Here is a 20,244-nt window from a genome sequence, read left to right as displayed (position 1 = left end):
TAGACGTGGCCTTTGTGTTGATATGAAAAAGTTATTTGACATAAATCTAACATGGAAATTCTAAATGGCTGTGTCCTAGGGACTTCGAGGAATACCAGGAGATCAAGGCATGAAAGGGCCAAAAGGTGACCCAGGATATGTGTATTCAGAAGGGCAAAAAGGAAACAGAGGAGATCCAGGAATCAGAGGAAATCCAGGACGGAAAGGTTCAGATGGATTGCACAAAAATCATGGTTCAAAAGGCTCAAAAGGAATTAAAGGCGAACGGGTTGGAATACGTTATTTTCAATTATTTTAGAATTAATAGAAAGCTAAGTAAATGATACATTGCACAACCCTGTTCGTTATATATGAATTAAAACACTGTAACATCTGTAAAGTTGGCAAAGTAAACTTAAAAGTACCCTAACCCAACCACAAGATATAGCCTTGATGCAGGAATTACTTGAGTAATATTCTGTGGTGTGTTTTGCACTAGTTTAGACAATCCCGTCTGGCTTTAAAATGCATAAAACATAAAAGATATCAAGTACTGACGGTGATTGTTCTGCAGCTAAGGGTTAGGGGAATCCAACATTTTCAGCACTTTTTATTCTTCAGTGAATGTTGATATTTGAACTTTTCTTCCCAATTTGGACCAAAATACCAGAATTTCCCATGGTACAGAAATGTTTATGTGTGTGTAATGTTTGTTATGATTACTAGAGGATTTACCTGCTGTTGCCCAGGTCCTTAACTGAAATAATTTTTGTTTTTCTTCATTTAAATCATTGGCCTGGGATGGGGCCAGAGGACAGGGATTCAGTAAGTAGGCTGCCCTAAAGAGAAAGGACAGCCCCAGCCCTCTCTCACTGCATCAGCTTAGAGGGCAGGTGAGGAGAATCTGCCCATGGCTGCTGCAACTCCAGTGGACACAGCCAAGGGAGAGGGTGCATGTCCCCCAGCTGGGAGACAGACACAAACATTCACACTCTTTCAAATACATAGTAAATAGCTGCCCCTTTCTCTATCCCTGTTCCTTGTTGCCCCAATGGGATTATAGCGGTCTCTAGGTCTGGGAAGGGGGGAGCCACGCAGGCCAGCCTCAACTGCACTCCCTGGGCTGGCCCAGGGAAAGGAGAGGGGAGATACACATGCCAGCCCCAGCAGCGCTCCGGGCTCTGAGGCCAAGCTGGTAGCTCAGCTGTGCTGCAGTGGGGCACCACAGGGTCTTGGAGACAGGGCTGCACTGCCTGGCCTTAGTGGTGGTCTGGGGGAAGGGGCAGGGTGGTTTAGCTACCCCCTGTCCAGCACTAGGGGCAAAGACTGGGAGGGAAGGGTTTGGGACAATAGGACCACTTACCTGGCCCAGTGGCTGGTAAGATGGCGAGTCCCATCCCCAGCTGGCCACTCCTTTCCTGGGGTGGCTAACCCCAGTGATCATTCTGCAGTATAGCTGTCCCTTGCACTCGCTGCCCCTAGTGGTGACTGTGCAATATTGTGTCCCTCCAATCAGCACCCCCTTTTCCATTTTATGGAAAACAATTTAATTCCTGGCACTTCCCATTTTCCTGCAACAACCAAATACAGACCTTGCTTAAAGTTAGAATAAGAGGAAGCTGCATACCAAATTTCGTGGTCCTAGCTATTATTGTTTAGGAGGAGTTCTTAAACAGACTCACAAACAGACGGACTCACAGACAGACTCTTTTAAAATATATAGAGAGATAAATTAGAGCATGAAAGGTGCTATTTATTAGTATTAGCTGTTGAAATGTCTCAGAATTTGGACTGGAAGAGGTACATTCTCTTGGAGGATCAGAAAGTAGTATCCCAGAATGGGCAAATACTTCCTATATCCCTGCAGTAGTATTGCATTTTCTTTTGGGATCTCATAAAGGCACAGATTTAGGTAAGGATACCATAAACAGACAATTTTATATATCACACTATTTAAGTCAGAAGTACTTTGCTTCAGTTGATGCTGTTACTCTTTTGTTGAAACAGTGTGAAAGCATAATCAGTGCAATGTATCAAAACCTATTGCTGATGGAATTAACATAGAAAATAAGTAATGCACACTATGCAAATATATCTAATTATTAATAGGGACTGGATGGTTTGAAAGGGGACAGAGGATCACTAGGACTGCCTGGTAATCAAGGTCCTCCTGGAGAAATGGGGCTCACTGGACCACCAGGATACGGACTACAGGGAATGACAGGTCCCAAAGGCCCCAAGGGAATATCTGGTTTGCCTGGATTGCCTGGAGCAGTTGGTTTGTAACTTTATCTTATATCACTACCTTCCCTTTTTAAAGTGTTTGACTTTCACTTAAACACACTGTTGAACCATCTTAAGGTGGCAAGTTATGTGATTTGGAAGAATGTGAAGAAGTTTACAATAGATGATCATCAAGATTTCTGAGATAAACTAAAAGACATTAAGCTCACAGGACCCTGGCAGAAAAAAGGACTTAGTAGTCATTATCAGGACTCAACAAATCACTGAATCTACTCACCCGTGGCGAGTAGATTTCAGCTGGTCACCTGGTTCACCGGCGGTGTGCGCATGCGCAATGTGGGGCTGGCGAGTAGGTTTCGCCACCATTTGTCAAGCCCTGGTCATTAGGGATGCTAGCTATCAGCTAATAGAATAGTCAACTAACTGCATGAATTCTTAGTGGTTGGTTGACCATTCTATACTCCCCAGGGGTGGGGCCAGCAGCCGGTGCAGTTCATCCCCTCTCTTGGGGAACCCCCTGCCACCAGCACTGCTTCCTCTGTATCAGAGTCAGCAGTGCAGGTTGCCAGGCAGGAGCTAGTCTGGCTCCCCTCATGGACCAGCTGCCTGCCATCCCGCACTGCAGCGTTTGATACCGAGGCAGCACTGAGGGGTGGCAGCAGCCCCTGCCGCAGTCCATGGGCATCTGAGCTCCATGCGGACAGAGGCTGCTGGAGGAAGGGGGGGGGGGCAGGTGAAGCTGCCGTGAAGCCACATCCATAGTCCCTGGGGTGGGGCCAGCAGACAGAGGCTGTCCAGCAGCAGTCCCTGTCCGCGGGGAGCTTGGACCCCCTACAGACAGGGACTGCTGCTGTGAAGCAGCCTCCCCTATTTCCTCCCACCCCCGTGCTGCAGCCACTCACAGAGGCAGCAGCACATGGTGGGGCTGGCAGCACCACGGAGCTGATGCTGCAGGGAATTGGCTTTTAAGCCGGCTCCCCCTAGAACCAGCTCCTGCTTTTCCCCAACCTTTCTGCCTCTGATACAGAGGCAACGCGGCATGGGGGGGGAGGGGGGGAACGCAAGTAGTCAACTAGATTAACCGATAAACCTAGGTTTATTGGTGAATCATCTACTCAACTACTCGTTCACATCCCTAGTAGTCATCAGTACCAGTTGATGTCAGGAAGACACTTTGTCTCTGTCAGGCATAGGTTTCTCCTCCCACAAATAAAGTTATTTGATTACATCGATTTGGTTGTTGATCCTGGGGATATTTGGGAATCTTTGTAGTCTACTCAATATCACATCATGAATCCTACCCAGTCTAAAAAGTTTCTTTTGGTCTTGAATTGGTTTTTTCATTGTTTATTGTCCTGGAGGATTCCAGCATCCATACTGATGATAGTTCTTATTTGTTGCCTTGAAATGTCCAAAACACAATCCTGGGATTATTCCTGGAGGTTTCAGAATCAATGCGGCCAAAGAAGCATGTTAGATTTTTTTGGAATATACCTGAGAATTAAATATCTGTAAGCTGTCCTATTGTCTATGTGCTTTGTTTTCTGCATCCCTCTGGTGCACAATTCCATAGATACTTTCTAATATTTGGATAAGAGTTTTGGGGATTTTTGGTGACAGTAAAATGCTGTATTTTTAATTGTTATGCAGCCCATTTCTTTGGGTTTGTTGGGCTATGGAAATCATGCAATACAGTATTTTTAACCAAACAGAATTTTCCATGAACATTGTTTTAACAAGCACACAAACTATATCTCCACAAACCTCTCTAACCTGTTGTTATATATACTTTCTGAAGGTCCACAAGGAGAAATTAGTGCATTAAATCCAATACCTGGACTACCAGGACCTCGGGGGCCAGAAGGGTTATCAGGACCTCCAGGAGCAATGGGTGAGAGCATCTTCTAGGTTAAATGCAATAAAACTAAGCCCATCAGAGAGATTCTGCATGAAATTCTCACCCTCACTCTGGGTTCTTTATGCAGCGTGAAAGGTCCAGAGAAATGATCAGGAACCCTACAAGTTCTGTTTCCAGTTGGGTGAATTTTCTCAGCACTGGCATTGCAGAGACAGCCATATGATTGCCTTCCAAAGATCCCTTTGCAAGCCCTGGTGTATGGCGTGTAGGTGGGGGCAGGAAGGGCATTTTGAGGGCTACCTGGAACACGGTGGGTGTGTCTAGACTATGCCTCTCTGTCGACAGAGAGATGTAGATTAGGCACATCGAAATTGCTAATGAAGCAGGGATTTCAATATCCCATGCCTCATGAGCATAAACATGGCCGCCGCTTTTTTTGAAACTGAATTTTTAAAAAAATCGGAAGTCTAAAAAAAAATCTGACACAGATCTGTCAAAAATAAACCCTTTTTCGACAGATCCTATAAATCTCATTTTTTGAGGACTACAGGATCTATTGAAAAAGGGTTTATTTTCGACAGATCCATATCTAGACTGCCATTTTTTTTTTCAAAAAAACTCCATTTCGGAAAAAAGCAGCAGCCATGTTTATGCTAAGGAGGTGTGGAATATTTAAATCCTGGCTTCATTAGCAATTTCAATGTGCTTAATTTGCATCCCTCTGTCGACAGAGGGATGCAGTATAGACGTAGACAGTGCTGTGGAAATTCTGGGCAGTGTTGCCATCCATAAGGCAGTCTGGGTGACTGCTATAATTTAGACTAGATTCCACCACTGTCCAAATTGCACTGAGGCTGTTCCAGCCCCCAGAGCAGGCAGTAGTTGAGAGAGCACAAGGGTGGCTTAAAGCCACCATTGGCCATCCCTCCCATCCCCTGGACTGGAAGTTGTGTGCTGAACCACAAAGAAGCATAGCACAGAACTGACCCATTGGTTCTGAACTAGCTGGAAAGTTATAATATTTGTAACAACGCTTTTATAGTCTTGCTGGGCTTTTTGTTAAATGTTACTTTCTTATTAAATTTTATTATGTTTCTACACAGAATGATTTCAAAGATTATGGGGCCAGATTCTCATCTATTTTAAAGCCCCTTTGAAGTGCTCCTGTGGTACAAAGGGACCTGTAAAGCAGCCCCTAAGCATCATAGGGGAATCGTAGGCTGAAATAGAGCTATGTTGTCTGCCTCTCCTATCACCTCCTTCCCCAATGTATGGTCAATAAGAACATGCAAGTGGAAGATTTATATATGCACATAGCTACACACATGCATCCCAGACTTGTGCATACGCAGAGGGCATTTCAGACTTACGCCCCTGTGACATTTAGCATTTTATTTGGAAACAACTTATCTGGAAGTATTCAAGAGAGGAGTAGAAATGGTGTCTGAGTACTAATAAACCCATTGACTGTGACATCATTATAAGCAATGATAAGGGGTCAAACACCAAATTGCTAAATTTAGAAGATCTGTGGCAAAATATCTGAGAGTTTCTCTTCTGATAGGTAATGTTGGATCAAGAGGACACTGTGGTGATTTGGGATTACCTGGTCCTGAAGGTGATCCAGGATTTCCAGAGACTGGATTTCCTGGAAATCCTGGTCCAAAAGGTAAAATGTTCATTTAATATTTGAAAATAAATCTTCATTAATTGTTTTAGTAAATAAAATCAGTTGTTAACAATTATTTTAACACAAATACAGGTCAGACGAATAACTCTTGAAAAGGCCTATATTACGGTACTCATATGGTTGTCTACATTAAAGCATGTAAATTGAAAGTCAAATGAAGGGGCTGCACCCCTTGCTTGCTACCCTCACCAATCTCCCTCTCTCCAGCAGCTTTCGTGCCCAGAGAGCATGAGAGCTACGCTCACCAACCCCCTCTCTCAGGAGATAGGTGTCTGGCCAGTGGGGAGGGTGCAAGAGCAGGGGAGGGTATAGGAGTAGGCTGGGGCTATGTGTCTGGCCAGGGGGAAGGATGCTGGAATGGGCTCAGCATGCGGGGTCTTGGCTTCGGGGGGTTAGAGTGAGGGTGGTGGGGGTGCATAGTCTCAGTGGAGGGGGTAAGTGAGGGGGCTGCGGATGCAGGGTCTCGGCAGGACGATGAGTTACGGGGCTGGGGGAGGTTTGGGAGTATGGGGTCTCAGCAGGGCAGTGAGTGGGATGGGAGTGCGGGGTCTCAGCTTGGGGGAGTATGAGTGAGGGGGGTAGAGGGGCAGGGTCTCGTCTTGCAGGAGTGGGGGCTCATACCTTGAGTCTGCCCTGCTGCAGACGTGTTTAAAACTCCCCCGGGCACCCAAGGCAGGCATGGATTCACCCCAGGGTTTGGGTGAACAGCGTTAGAGTGCAGTGCACCACATGCAGCAGAAATACGCGTAGCACCAACGAGGCCGCATGTTTCCCACCTTCCCAGAGCACCAGGGAGAGAGGAGGCCACATGTCTCCTGCCTCCTTGGAACACTGGGGAATGGGGAGGGAGGAGGTTGCGTGTCTCCTGCCTTCCTGGAGCACCAGGGAGGGAGGAGTCTGCCATATCCCTGGAGCATTGGGGCGGGTGGAAGGAGAGGCCACGCGGATCCCAACTTCCAGGAGCACCAGGGAGGAGGAGGCGGACCAGAGGAGCTGCCTGTAGTGAAATTCCAGCTAGGGGCAACGTGACTGGTGATGTGATGATGTCACTTTGTCATCTTGCAGGGGGAAAAAATTATATATTGAGAGAGATAATATTTTATCTATTTTCCAAAAGTGAAGCATCAGAACTGACAAAATGGTGTGTATTTGGAAAGATGTACACAAAGATTTAGCTGGACAATTTGCCTTACTATAACATCTTGAGAATGCATATAAAGACACACACAAAACATATAACATATCTCAAAACTTCCTATAAAGAGAGAGAAGACTCTATGAGGTTCACCACTAAAACATTTGCCATATTCTGTGTAGTACTTAGATACAACAGTGATGACTGGTACTATTGTATCCCTGAGATGTGAACATATTGTAGTAAAAGGGCCTATGTAAGTACCAGTGCTGTAATTTTAAGGTGTATCATGGTGTTCATGAGTTACCTGCTCTCTTGATAAAGGGAACAGGAAGTGTTTCAAGTACTGTGAATTTAGTACTTCCCCAAACAAATATAAGCCCCACTTCTAAAATATCTCCAGAACAGATACCAATTCCAGAAATATTAGAAGACTGGCCTTTTCTGTTCAACTCGCTCAGAGTTGAAGAAGGCCTATCTGGAACATGGATACTAAAATCATAACTGCTGCTTTCTGTCAAGAATGACCAAAAAATTGACCAAATAAATACCCCATTTAAAATTAGATAAGAGCAAACAGAAATCAGGCGATGACTCCAGCCCTTTTCCACCTTATCAAATCAAAGTGTAAAGGCAACTATAAAAAGCTCATTAAATGAGTCTTAAAACTGCAAAAATCAGTGTTTGAATGAATAACAAATTGAACAAGTCACAGTCAAGTATGCGACAGCTCATGAACAAGTAAGTAAAAATCTCTCTGGCTATGGCTACAGTGCTGTTTTTTGTGGAAGAGGATATGCAAATCGTGCTTGCATTTGCATATCTTTCCGATTCTTTTTGCGGAAGAGATTTTGCCGATAAAAAGCCCCATGTAAGTGGGCCATTTGTTGGAAAAAACCCACTTTTGCAAAATCCTGTAAACCTCGAATTTTGAGGAATAAGAGATCTTGCGAAAGAAGGTTTTTTTTTTTTTCAACAAATGGCCCAGTCTACACGGGGATTTTTTTTGGCAAAACCTCTTCTGCAAAAAGAATCGGAAGAAGATATGCAAATGCAAGCACGATTTGCATATCCTCTTCTGCAAAAAAGCGGCAGTGTAGCCGTATCTTCTGTGTGCTCATTTAGCAAAATAAATGGATAAGCAGGGTGTTTTCACCTGCCAATTGGTTTGCTTTGCAGGAGATAAAGGTCTTCAAGGATCAAAAGGATCACCAAGTTTGCCAGGAAAGGCAGGAAAACCGGGATCCCCAGGACAGCCTGGATACCCTGGTGAAAAGGTTTGATTAGAGACACAACTCATGCTTATTCAGGGCTGCTTGTCAGCAAACCTGTTTCTAAACAAATTAAGTAAATAAGAGGTTTAAGGAGCACAGGATTTGGTCCTTAATTGATAATGCACAAACTGTGAAAAGTATTTATATTGAAAGGGGGCTCAAGCCATAAAAATTAAATCTAGATTTCAAGCACCCTACATTTCAGAGTTATACCAGAGGTTGTTTTCAGGGTCAAAAAGGATTTTCCATTACTTGCATCTATTGATCAAGGCCACAATTTCTGAAAGCATTGCTGATGATGAACAACAATTAAATTAAACACATGCTTACATCCCACCCATGTAAATGAGAGATAAGCACATGCTTAATATGAAGCATATGCTTAATATGAAGCATATGCTTACATGATCTCATGTCTGAGAACCACTTATCTAAATACACAATTGGTAATTGCATATGCATGAAGTCGCTGTGAACATGATTTAGTTCTCTGGGCAAGGTCTGCCTTGATACAGCATCTAGCACAGTGGGGTCCTGGGCCATGACTAAGATTTGTAGGCTCGGTGGTTGTTGTAATAATAATAATAATAATAAATTATTGTTGACTTTATCACTGTTATTTGAAAGCCAGTCAAAGCAGTTCAGTCAGCTTGTTAGAAAGAGTAGGTCAGATTTTCCTCTTTTTCTTTCATATAATTTTCCTTTTGAGAAAAACGGCCTCACTTAAGATAGGTCAGAGCATTTTGAGGCATGTTATCTGAGAATTTACCCTTGTACTGAACCCTATTCTCTTTCTCAGGGTATGTCTACACTACCCCACTAGTTCGAACTAGCGGGGTAATGTATGCATACCGCACTTGCTAATGAAGCCCGGGATTTGAATTTCCCGGGCTTCATTAGCATAAGCGGGGAGCCGCCATTTTTAAATCCCCGCTGCTTCGAACCCCGTGCAGCGCGGCTACACGGGGCTCGAACTAGGTAGTTCGGACTAGGTTCCTATTCCGAACTACCGTTACTCCTCGTGAAACGAGGTGTACCGGTAGTTCGGAATAGGCACCCTAGTCCGAACTACCTAGTTCGAGCCCCGTGTAGCCGCGCTGCACGGGGTTCGAAGCAGCGGGGATTTTAAAATGGCGGCTCCCCGCTTATGCTAATGAAGCCCGGGAAATTCAAATCCCGGGCTTCATTAGCAAGTGCGGTATGCATACATTACCCCGCTAGTTCGAACTAGCGGGGTAGTGTAGACATACCCTCTGTTAGTGGCAGGGCTAGTACTAAATTAGATTGCTTCGTTTGCTGGGCCATTATTTCAATATGTATTTACTCTAAAGTATGAACGCTGGGCAACCTAAAGTAAATGTAGAACTCACATGGATTTCAAGCAGCTGACAGATAACTGAGTTGTCTGAAGTGCAGATGCAAAAGGATACCTGAGAGCTGTGGAGACAGAGAACTGTGAAAGGACTACCTTGTATTGTTCAGCAATGATTCTTCCAGCTGGGAGAGGAAGCCCCATCCAATGCTCATGTAAAGGAATAATACTAAAACATATAGCCTTTCAAGAGCAAGAGGTGTAAAGAGGTATTTAGTGATGAGGAAAGAAGTGTATTTTCAGTGCTCTGACAAATGTGAAAGATCCCCTGGTGGGAATGGAGATAATAACTTGAGAGAAGAAATGAACTTTTGACAGGACAGAGAAAATCATATTTTTAGATTTACAAAATTGAATATGAATTCTGCATTTACATTTTCCCTCTGTTGTAGGGAGACCCTGGATTAATTATTCCTGGCCAGCAGGGTGGATTAGGTTCCCCAGGAGGAGATGGCTTTCCAGGGGTAAAAGGTGACAGAGGATTTCCAGGATTTCCAGGTTTACCAGGATGCCCAGGACTTAACGGTGCTGATGGGCCAAAAGGTATTGTCTTTAACAAAACACAGCCAAGGAACTCTTTGCCTTATACACAGCATGTTGAGCAAGGCCCTAAGAGGGGGGAAAGGACAAACTTATTGTCCATCGACACAAACTCAAAGTTGTAAGTAATTTAATATTTTTTCTCTTTTAGGAGAACCTGGCTCACCCGGAGCCCGTGGAGAAAAAGGATTTCCAGGAAAGTTTGGTGATTGTCTTATTGGCCCACAAGGACTCCCAGGTGCATGTGGAGTAATAGGCCAACAAGGTAGGCATACATAGAATAGCTGCTAGATCTGCCTGATACACAGTTGACCGAGTAAAGTTTGGTTTTACTTTTACCCTACAAATACATGACTACAGGTCCCAGTATAGTGTGTTTTTCTTTACAGGAGAATACACACATTTACTATATGCCATGCTTTTGTTTTCTTAGGAGAAGGAGGTACACCAGGATCAAAAGGAGACTCTGGTATTCCAGGCTTGGCTGTCCAAGGATTCCCTGGAGAATTTGGGCTGCCTGGATTACCAGGTAGCCAAGGAGATGTGGGATCGCCTGGTCACAAGGGCCAGCATGGCAGACCAGGAATACCAGGTGTACCAGGTCAGAATTTCCCAGATACATGGGGAAATAATTTTGATCTACATAGAAACAGAAAAAGCACAGGTGCCCTGGTGTCTGTTCCATCCATAGCAATCACAGCTTACATGCGAGATAGCGTCCAGGCAGTCTATACGCTATCTTTCGAAAAAGTGCATCACTTTTTCAATGCGCTTTTGCAGTGTGGACGCTCTCTTGCGCAAGTAGTTTTTTCGGAAGATCTCTTCCAAAAAAAGCTTCTTGCACAAGAAGCCTGTAGTCTAGACATAGCCTATGTTCCTCCATCTTCCCCGGAAGAAATCCAAAACTTCTTATACGGTCTGTAAATTCAGCATGCTGCTAATTATTGAAATATCAATGCTGGCAAGTCTAACTTTCTGCTGTCCCATCCTCCTGCACAAGAAAGAGTTTCCATTTTACAGACATTCTCCCTGTGTGTTAGCTTTTCACCTAATATGCCTTTCTTTCTGACTTCTGCTGTGCTCTTTGCCTTAGAAGACTTATTCCTGCAAATACCTTCTTCCTTAATTTATCTTACTGCAGTACAGTGACAGGAAATCCAGATTCGTCTGTTTACTTTAACATGTTTAAATATTGAAACTGATGCATAGATTTATAAAGACATAACTGAAATCAGAATCTGTCTTCCTCCAAAGGTTAGCCAGGGCATTCTCTACTACTTGGGGTGGGCATCCCCATAATTGTAAAGGAATAAGTTCTTAATGGTTAAGATTTGTAAGGAGCAAGGAAGAAATCAATTGTACACAGCTCCTTATTTACAGCAAAAGACTAAACCTTTCCTTTTTAATGTCCAATATATTATGCATATCTTTTGTAAAATACAAATCTAATAAAAATGTATTAAGAAATAACATAAAATTAATTATATAAATAACACATATTGCTACAAGTAATTAGCCATGAACATACTTACAAAACATTTTTCAAAACTAAAGCTCTTCAAGTGCTGGCTCATGTCCATTATGTGTTAGGTGTCTGTGCTTGCCACATGCAACAGTGCTGGACATTTTTCCCTCAGGGATTTCCCCTTTAGTGGTGCCACCAGCTCCTCCTGGAATGGGACTTAGCCTCGGGACAAGGCATGCCCCATTCTCCAGGATTTAAGAACTGTTACTGGTGTTAGAAACCTATGCTAGTTAGCGATCTCCACACTAGTTGTTTACGGTGTCTAGGAGAGTCTCATAGCAGCAGCAGATGTCAGGTTTTGTAAAAGCTTTAAGCTTCACACCAGAAAGGAGTGGGATGTTAGGCATGAAACTCTACTAATTGAGTCAGCGCTGATACGGGCACCAGAGTGATTATGCTCAGACTCACTGCACAGCACTGAAGCTTTTCCTGGCACTGGCCACTAAGAAGAAGCCGAGGAGAGGATGATCCTTTCTTACAAGGGCAAGGAGAGGGCAGATAAGCCTAGACAAGGGTTGCCAATTCTGACAGAAGCTATTCCAGGAGCTTTTTTTCCCCCCAATATGATGTCATGTCATTTTCATAAAGTGTCCTATTAAAATCTCCAGGATTGCTTTCAGTAGTCCCCAGGAGTCTGATGCTGATTCCAGGAGAGTTGAGGCTGACCCTGGGCAGTTGGCAACCCTAACCTAAACCCACAAGGGCTGGCTCATCCCCTCCAAGTGGGAATTGGGCCCCAGCTTCTGTTGACTGGGTTAGCCCACCCAGGGATGTGCCCACCACCCCAGACAGTGGCTCAGGAGACCAGCACTTGGAGATGTCGGTGACTCAGGAGGCCCTGCAGGCAACACAGGATGTTTTGTCCCTCCCGGGGCTGCCCAGGCTGATGATGGCAGTGACTAAGTTACAGGGTAAGCCTGCCCTAGGACTGCCCCTTCAGTCCCAATCAGTGTGACTCTGCTCATCCTCTCAGGCAGTATCCCACCAGCACTCCTAGCCATCATGCCATTGTGTGAAGGAGCTCACACTTTTGCGAGCTCCCTTTTGTGGTTGAGGGCATGTCTGCAGCTTCTCTGCCCAGCTGTTCGCCGGGAGTGGAGGTATCCTGGAAGGTTTTCTGGTCAGTTGCCTGGGACCAGGATTCTTCTTACTTCTTTATTGTGGCTGCTGTGGGTTTGGGGGGGAGGGGAGGGCAGACTTCTGACCAGGTCTGAAGACTAGATCCCACTCAGAGCTGTCTAAAGTGCTTCTGTCCTCCCAGCCAGCTCTTAGGTCTGCCTGGGACGAGTTCCCATGAGGAACTGCCAGGCCCTGGCCCAGCAGCTTCTTTTATATCAGCCTGCTGGTTCCTGATTGGCTGTAGCAGAAGCAGCCATTCTATTCTTCTTGGAGGACCTGTTTTCTGCTCTTCTTCCTGGGGCGGGGTGCAGCAAGGCCTCCAACCTCCTGCAGGGGGAGTCGGGCCTACTCCACCCCATCACACATGGACATGGGACTACTGCTGTGTAGGAGCCCTCTGTGCCAGTTGCCGACAAGGTGGCACAGACCTGTTGAGGCATGTGTGACCCTACAGCCCTGGTACTGGGAGCATTGTAGCATTCAACACAGCAGGTTCCCAAAGCTGCGACACTTGCCATACTAGGATCATTATCTTCATCACCAAATGAGGCTATCATGGGTCTTCCCCAAGATGATGCGAAAGCTCACCAGAAGATTTTGAAAAGAGAGGCTTCAAAGTTGGGGCTGATAACTGAGGAGTTAAAGGACTTCTCAGACTCCCTCTTCAACGTCCTCAGCTTGGCAGCCCTGACCAGAATCGCAGTACAGGTACATAAAGGGGTGGCCAAAATTACCAAGGCCCTTTGGCAGACTCCCTCATCACTCCCCCCATCCCCCAATCTCTAAAGGGTGGAGCGCAAATACTATGTACTCACTAGTGGATATGAGTATCTGTACACCCACTTTGTCCTGAACTCATTAATGGTGTCCTCAGTCAGTGAGCAGGCTTGGCAAGGCCAAATAGGTGCTACTCCCAAAAACAGAGGCAAAGAAACTGGACTTTTTTGGGAAAAAAAGTTTATTCATCAGGGAGCCTTCAGCTTTGAGTGGCAAATCATCAGGCCCTCTTGGGCCAGTACAATGTTAACATTTGGCAATTAATGGTCAAATTTGCTGACTCCCTCCCAGAGGATCCGAAGAAGGAATTCCAAGCCACACTGGAAGAAGGACAGGAAGTCACAAGAGGAGCACTGCAAGTGGCCTCAGACATGGCTGATTCCTCAGCATGGGCAATGACTGTGGCTATATCTATAAGATGATCGGCATGGCTTGAGTCCTTGGGTTTGTCAGCAGAAGTCCAGCAGTTCATTCATATCCGACGCTTCAGACCTCAATTGAGTGCACACATGAGGCACGTGGTCAGTACAGGAGTCAATGATACATGTAAATGTCAAGAAGCTCAGGGCAGTCTGCCTAGCCTGCGAGGTGCTCCTTTCACAGCTGTCCAGCCAAGTGGTTCCCATGTTGACAGACAACATGGCCTTGATATTTTACATCAGCTGTCAAGGGGGAGCTTGTCACCATGATTGCCCGGGCATGGCCATGCCATCATTGATTCAGCACGCTGCTAGATATGGTATTAGCCTCTTCATGGCTGCTGCCAGATCATCTGGACCATCTCTCTCAAGACCACAAACACCTCTTGCATTCCAACCTTTCCTTCCTCCACCTCACAGCATGGATGCTGCATGGGTAACCTGAAGGAGAAAGCTTGCTCCGGGAAGTTGCAGCAAGTTCTTTTGGGGAGTAGAAAACTGTGGTGTATGAAGGCACGGACTCTGGCCGGTGCAAGCACGAAATCGTTTTATTTCAAGATTACAACTATCTTTATTCCCTCTCAACTTCCCAAAAGTCCACATCCTGCTTTTCACAAACTGTGCTTTCTCACAGTCCCAACACAGCATTCTCAAAGGTCGTTGACTCGGGCAGATGTTGTTATTGTTGGCTCAGGACTCTTGATCACGCGTGTCCCCGCTGACTCCTGGATCATCCTCCAAGGTCTGCAGCTTTTCTTGGTTTTGTCCTTGGATGCCCTGTCATGCGGTCAATGCACTATACTTGTTGATTCTCTACAGAAAACACTCCATTATACTGACTTTCCTGGCAAAGTGGCAGAGTTTCTTCTACTGGGCATTGGAGTATAACATCTTCCTAACTCATTCTTCTTTGTAGGCAATCCTGGATTACCTACTAATGCTGAAGAATAAGGACCTGTCCCTTTCTTCTATGAGAGTCCGTCTAACTGCCATCTCCGCTTTTCACTCACCTATCCAAGGTACATCAGGTTTTCTCACATGAGATGTCAGTCAGGCTCTTGAAGGCCTTGAGAGGCTGGCTGTCCCTGGCAGTTAGAGGTTCTGTCCCACTATGGGATTTTAATCTATTTCTCTTTAGACTCCATCCTTTGAACCACTGGGTTCTGGTTCCCTTTCCTGCCTATCATGGACGATCCCCTTCCTGGTGGCAATTACGACCGCCTTGACCGGAAAACTGTTGAACAGTCTTCTATTCATCTATGACCCCATCCAGCTTTCCTGCCAAAGGTGGTGTCTTCCTTCCACATTAACCAGGACAGCTTCCTCCTGATGTTCTGTCCTTACAAGACCAGTGAGGAAAGATAGAGATGTTAAATGATTAGCCTCATGCTAACCGGTAAAGTTAATGGTTAACCAGGCATTTCCGGTGAACTCCACTGATAGCCAGCCATGCTGGATGACAGCAGCCATGGCAGCAAAACCTCATGGTCGCAGCTTGACCCATTGCCATGGCAGGCCAGATGACTGTCCCTAAGTTAACTAGTTAACCGGTTAAGCACTAGTGATTAACTGGTTAACTATTTTAACATCCCTAATGGCTACACATCTTGGATGTCCGCCAAGCCTTGGCTTTTTACCTGAAGTGGACCAAGGCTTTCCACAAGTCCACACAGCTCATCATTGCAATGACTGATAGGATGAAGGGCCGTCCGGTCTTCTCTCAGAGGATCTCCAGCTGGATTACTTCCTGCATCCAGAGCTGCTATGAATTAGCATGGGTTCAACTACCACTTCTGGTAAAGCTCACTCGACTAGAGCTCAGGTGTCCTTGATGGCCTTCCTTATCCATGTCCCCATCCGGAAAATGTATAGAGCCGTAACCTGGTCTTTGATTCCCATGTTCACAGAGCATTATGCCATCACACATCAAGCCAAAGATTACATTGGTTTCAGCAGAGCTGTGTTGCAAGCTTCATATCCATGAACTCCTACCTACCTCTATTGATACTGCTTGGGGAAGTGGACATGAGCAAAAATTCAAAAAAGAAAAAAAACACAGTTACTTTTTCAATAACTAGTGTTCTTTAAGATGTATTGTTCATGTCCATTCCACGATCCACCCTCCTTCCCCACTGTTGGAGTTCTGGTAAGAAGAAACTCAGAGTAGTGGGAGCCAGCAGTGCCCCTTATCCTGCACCATATGGGCTTCACTCCAGAGGGGAACAGAGCTGGCCCCCTATGGATATCACTGAGGGAGAAACTTCCAGCACCAGTGCATGTGATGAGTACGCACATTTAATGTGCAATGGACATGAGCAACACATCTCAAGGAACGCCAGTTATGGGAAAAGATAACTGTATTTTCTGGAAACACTTTACTAATCAATCTATTCAGAAACATGCTTTATATTTTTCCATTTCCCTAGGTCAAAGAGGAGATCGAGGTATAATGGGCAATTTAGGAATTCCTGGACCTCCTGGTGTCTTTGGGAATCCAGGTATTCCAGGAAACAGAGGTGAGTTGCCATGATATCTACCTTATCTAATTATTTAAGAACATAGGAATAGCCATAGTAGATCAGACTCAGTCTATTTAATTCAGGATCTTGTTATACACACTGGCTCAAATCATATGCTTCTGAAGAAGATGCAGGAAACCCCAGACTAGACAAATGTGGTATAATCTGCCCTCCATGAAGGTCAATCTTTATCCCTAATAGTAAGAGATGAACTAAAATGTGAAACATGATATTTTATCCCTTCCAATACACTTTTTCTTAGCACTAACTATTACAACTCTGAATATCCTTGTTACACAGGGACACTCAACACCCTGGGGCAAAGTACTCCATCCCAGGCCCTACATCCACACCTGACCCTTTCACCAAACCCCCATTTCCACTCCACTCATTACCGCTCCATCCCAAGCTTCAACTTCTCTCCACTCCTTTCCCCAAGATCCCGCCCCATTCTGGTTCCCACCCAGTTCTACCTTCTAGCATGCCCTGTCCCCACTCCTTCCCCTTTCCCCACTGCTACCTACATGCTGCAAGAACAGCTTTTCTGTGGTGGGAGGCGCTGGGAGGGAGGGGGATGTGTTGGCAGGAGGTGGGGGCACTGGGGAAGGAGCTGGCTTCCAGTGGGTGCTAAGCGCACACTGACTTTTTTCCATGGGTGTTCCAGTCCTGAAGTCAGTCCAGAGAGTCAGTACCTATGCCTTGTTATATAGATGAATATTTAGTCTTTGAATCTTGCTAAATTCTTGGCTTTAATGAATTCCATGGTCTACTTGTAAATTGAGTAAAAAGTATTTTCTGCTATCGGTTTTGAATGTTAAGCCTTTTAATTTCATTGAATGCACTTTTGGGGGAGGTGTTATGAGATGAGAACAGAAGTTCCCTCCTACTTTCTCTAGATCATCCCCTTTTTAAAATACTGTTATCAAGTCCCTGTTATATATCTCCTTCCTTAAATAAACAATCCCAATCTTTTCAATCTCTCTTCTTTGGAGTTTTTTAATTTACACAATTTGTGGATTATTTTTTGGTGTGAGCATGGTAATTTCACTTTAGCAGTCCCATTACACAGTCCACCATCAATTTTTTTTTATTACATAATGATGTAATTATTTTATTACATAATAACATCATTTGGTTATCCAAGCACTTGCACATAGGCAACTTCCATTAAAGCCTATGGAAATTTCAGATGTGTACCTAATGGAGGGATCAGACCTCTGGCACCTACAATTTCCTTGTAATAGTGGGAATGGCAGAAATTAAGTTGCCATTATTTTCTGCTGCTTTTAAGAAGTTGATTCTTCTGCTTCATTACCAGTCACATTCAGTCATCATTGGAAACACTAGTTTATTTTTGTTCCTTTTCCATTTACTGTTACTAGTCAGGTTTCCTCCACATATTTCATTATATTGCTCTGCAGGTTCTCCTGGCCTTCCAGGACTGAAAGGAAGAAAGGGCTCTTTAGGGGCAAAAGGTGAGCCAGGTGATAAAGGACTTCCTGGACCATTGGAGACTGCAAGGGATATTGGAGATAAAGGAGAACCAGGATCAAAAGGTACAACTTTTTTCCCATTTTGTTTGAAAACATTTAGGGTATGTCTACACAGTAGCGCGTACCTCGAAATAAGCGACATAATGTGAGCTGCACAAATTGCATAGCTTATTTCAAAACAGCTTATTTTGAAATTTGACGCTGTCTACACAGCACTAATATTGAAATAAGTCGCTATTCCAGTGTCTTCCTTACTCCTCATGCAACAAGATTTACAGGAAGCTGAAATAAGATGTTCATTATTTCGAATGTATTTCAACATAACGGGTGTGCCATTAAGATGCATAGAACGCTATTTCAGGATAACAAAGGTTATCCTGAGATAGCGCCTCTGTGTAGACGCACCTGTAGAGAGCAATCATCAAAATTAGCATTCAAACAGGACCACAGATGTGCCAGACCAGAGAGACCCAGAAGTATCAGTTTGATGTCATATCGTGTGATATTCTGTTATGTCAATAGTGTATGAAGTTTGCACAGATTTAATAATCCTTGCACCCACAAACTTATGCAAGTGAACCATTTGAGTATTTGCGAACAAGCATGTTGAATGTGCTCATAAATACCTGATTTGCAGAGGTATACTGGCATTTGCTCTCATAAGCAAGATACCATGCACTTATCAGCACACAAGATGCATACACTTAATCTTTACAACCAGGCCTGAGGTGTTATAGCTTTTGAGATATTTTCTTTTTTAATTCTATATGGCTATGTCTACACCACACATTTTTGCAGCAGAAAATATGCTAATGAGGGACTCATTAGCATAAGTCACAACATCATTAGCATATTTTCTGCTGTTTCTTTTTGCGCAAGGGATTTTCTGCTGCAAAAACATGTAGGGTAGACATAGCCTGTGAGAACTACTAGAAATTTTAACAGAGAGCCCTTGTATGTTGTAATACATTTTTTTTCTTCTAAGAGGATAACTCCCAATTATTCACTTCAGTCTCCATTTTTCCTTTTCCACTGCTTTTAAGAGATGATTTGATGATATTATGAGATACTGTTTTTAATTTTATTCCATACAATTGCTATTATAGGATGTCCAGGAAAAATAGGTCTGAAAGGAGAAAGAGGAAATAAAGGCATACAAGGATCAGCTGGGCCTGATGGGACATCAGGAATATCAGGTCTACCAGGTATGCATCATCTGTGCTTCTGCTTAAAAAAATAGCCCACATCAAGAGAAAAACGATCTCTTAAATATCAGTATTGACCTAGAAAGTAGGAAGAAGGAAGAGGCCAGTACCAGTAATAGGAAAAAGTAGTAACTAGCAAGAAATAATGCTGGTGCTCCAACTCTGTCTCCTCTTTTTAAAGTCTCATGTAGAACAGAACCAAGCCTCACCTGTCTCTGAGCAGTAGAACCATTAATGTATGCATCACATTGATCAAAGACATTAGGCATATGAACAGCAATACTAAATTATATTAAATTAAAAAGTCACCAGACGACGTTGACACAAAATAAGGTCATGAAGAAACTCCACAAACCACATGAACAAACCCCCTAAATCCTGTAATCGAGGGCTGGACAAAATACAGCCCGAGGGGCCGGATCCAGCCTGCCAAGCCACTGGATCCAGCCCATGGACCACCCTGCCAGGATCTCAGGCACACACAGCTGCTGCGGTTTAAAACACTGTCCCTGCGGCTCTCTGCTCTGCAGGGAGGGGGAGGCTTCATGCAATCTCCCCATCCCCAGCCCAATCTTCAGCTCCTATTGGCCAGAAACAACTGGCCAATAAGAACTGACCTCCGCCAATCTCTCAGTTCCTGTTGGCTAGAAACAGCCAGCCAATCAGAGCTGAGAGATTTGCCTAAGAGACTGGGGCAGCGCAAGCCTCTTCTCTCACCTGGAGCTGAGAGCCCCGTGGAGGGAGCAGCCCATATTTTCAAATGGGCTGGGGCTGCAGCAGGCAGGGAGCCCAGCCTGCCTTGGGGGTGCTGCAGCCTGCTGGCCAAGAGACACTTAAGTAAACTCCTCCCTGCCAATGCCTGCCTCTGGTACCCCAACTCCTTTGGCACCCCAACTCCTTCCCCCAGATCACCATCCAAACCCTCTGCACCCTCCGCCCCAGGTGACAACTCCCTCCCTCCCCTTCTCCACCCAAACACCCTCTCATATCCCAAACTGTTTCCTGCACCCCAGCCCATTATCGCGTGTGCCCTTCTGCATGCAACCTTCTATCTAGACTCCACACCCCGTCACGGGAAAGTGAGGCCCTTGACCA

At 44.7% G+C, this 20,244-nt stretch overlaps 1 protein-coding gene across 1 annotated transcript in view; it reads left to right on the top strand.

The window, feature by feature from the left end:
* The window catches only part of COL4A3 (collagen type IV alpha 3 chain), a 131,934-nt gene that overhangs the window by 82,296 nt on the left and 29,394 nt on the right, over window positions 1-20,244 (top strand). The window contains exons 25-35 of the mRNA XM_075937590.2: window positions 80-268; window positions 2,089-2,257; window positions 4,022-4,114; window positions 5,646-5,750; window positions 8,086-8,183; window positions 9,945-10,095; window positions 10,244-10,357; window positions 10,526-10,693; window positions 16,359-16,448; window positions 17,873-18,007; window positions 19,051-19,149. Coding sequence (XP_075793705.2) covers window positions 80-268; window positions 2,089-2,257; window positions 4,022-4,114; window positions 5,646-5,750; window positions 8,086-8,183; window positions 9,945-10,095; window positions 10,244-10,357; window positions 10,526-10,693; window positions 16,359-16,448; window positions 17,873-18,007; window positions 19,051-19,149 — 1,411 coding nt within the window. The remainder of the gene's footprint in view (window positions 1-79; window positions 269-2,088; window positions 2,258-4,021; window positions 4,115-5,645; window positions 5,751-8,085; window positions 8,184-9,944; window positions 10,096-10,243; window positions 10,358-10,525; window positions 10,694-16,358; window positions 16,449-17,872; window positions 18,008-19,050; window positions 19,150-20,244) is intronic.

This window comes from Pelodiscus sinensis, chromosome 10 (genome assembly GCF_052426305.1).
Source record: "Pelodiscus sinensis isolate ZL-2025 chromosome 10, ASM5242630v1, whole genome shotgun sequence".
Lineage (NCBI taxonomy): Eukaryota > Metazoa > Chordata > Testudines > Trionychidae > Pelodiscus > Pelodiscus sinensis.
The sequence above is the reverse complement of the archived record's forward strand: the minus strand, read 5'-3'. Positions and strand labels throughout refer to the sequence as shown.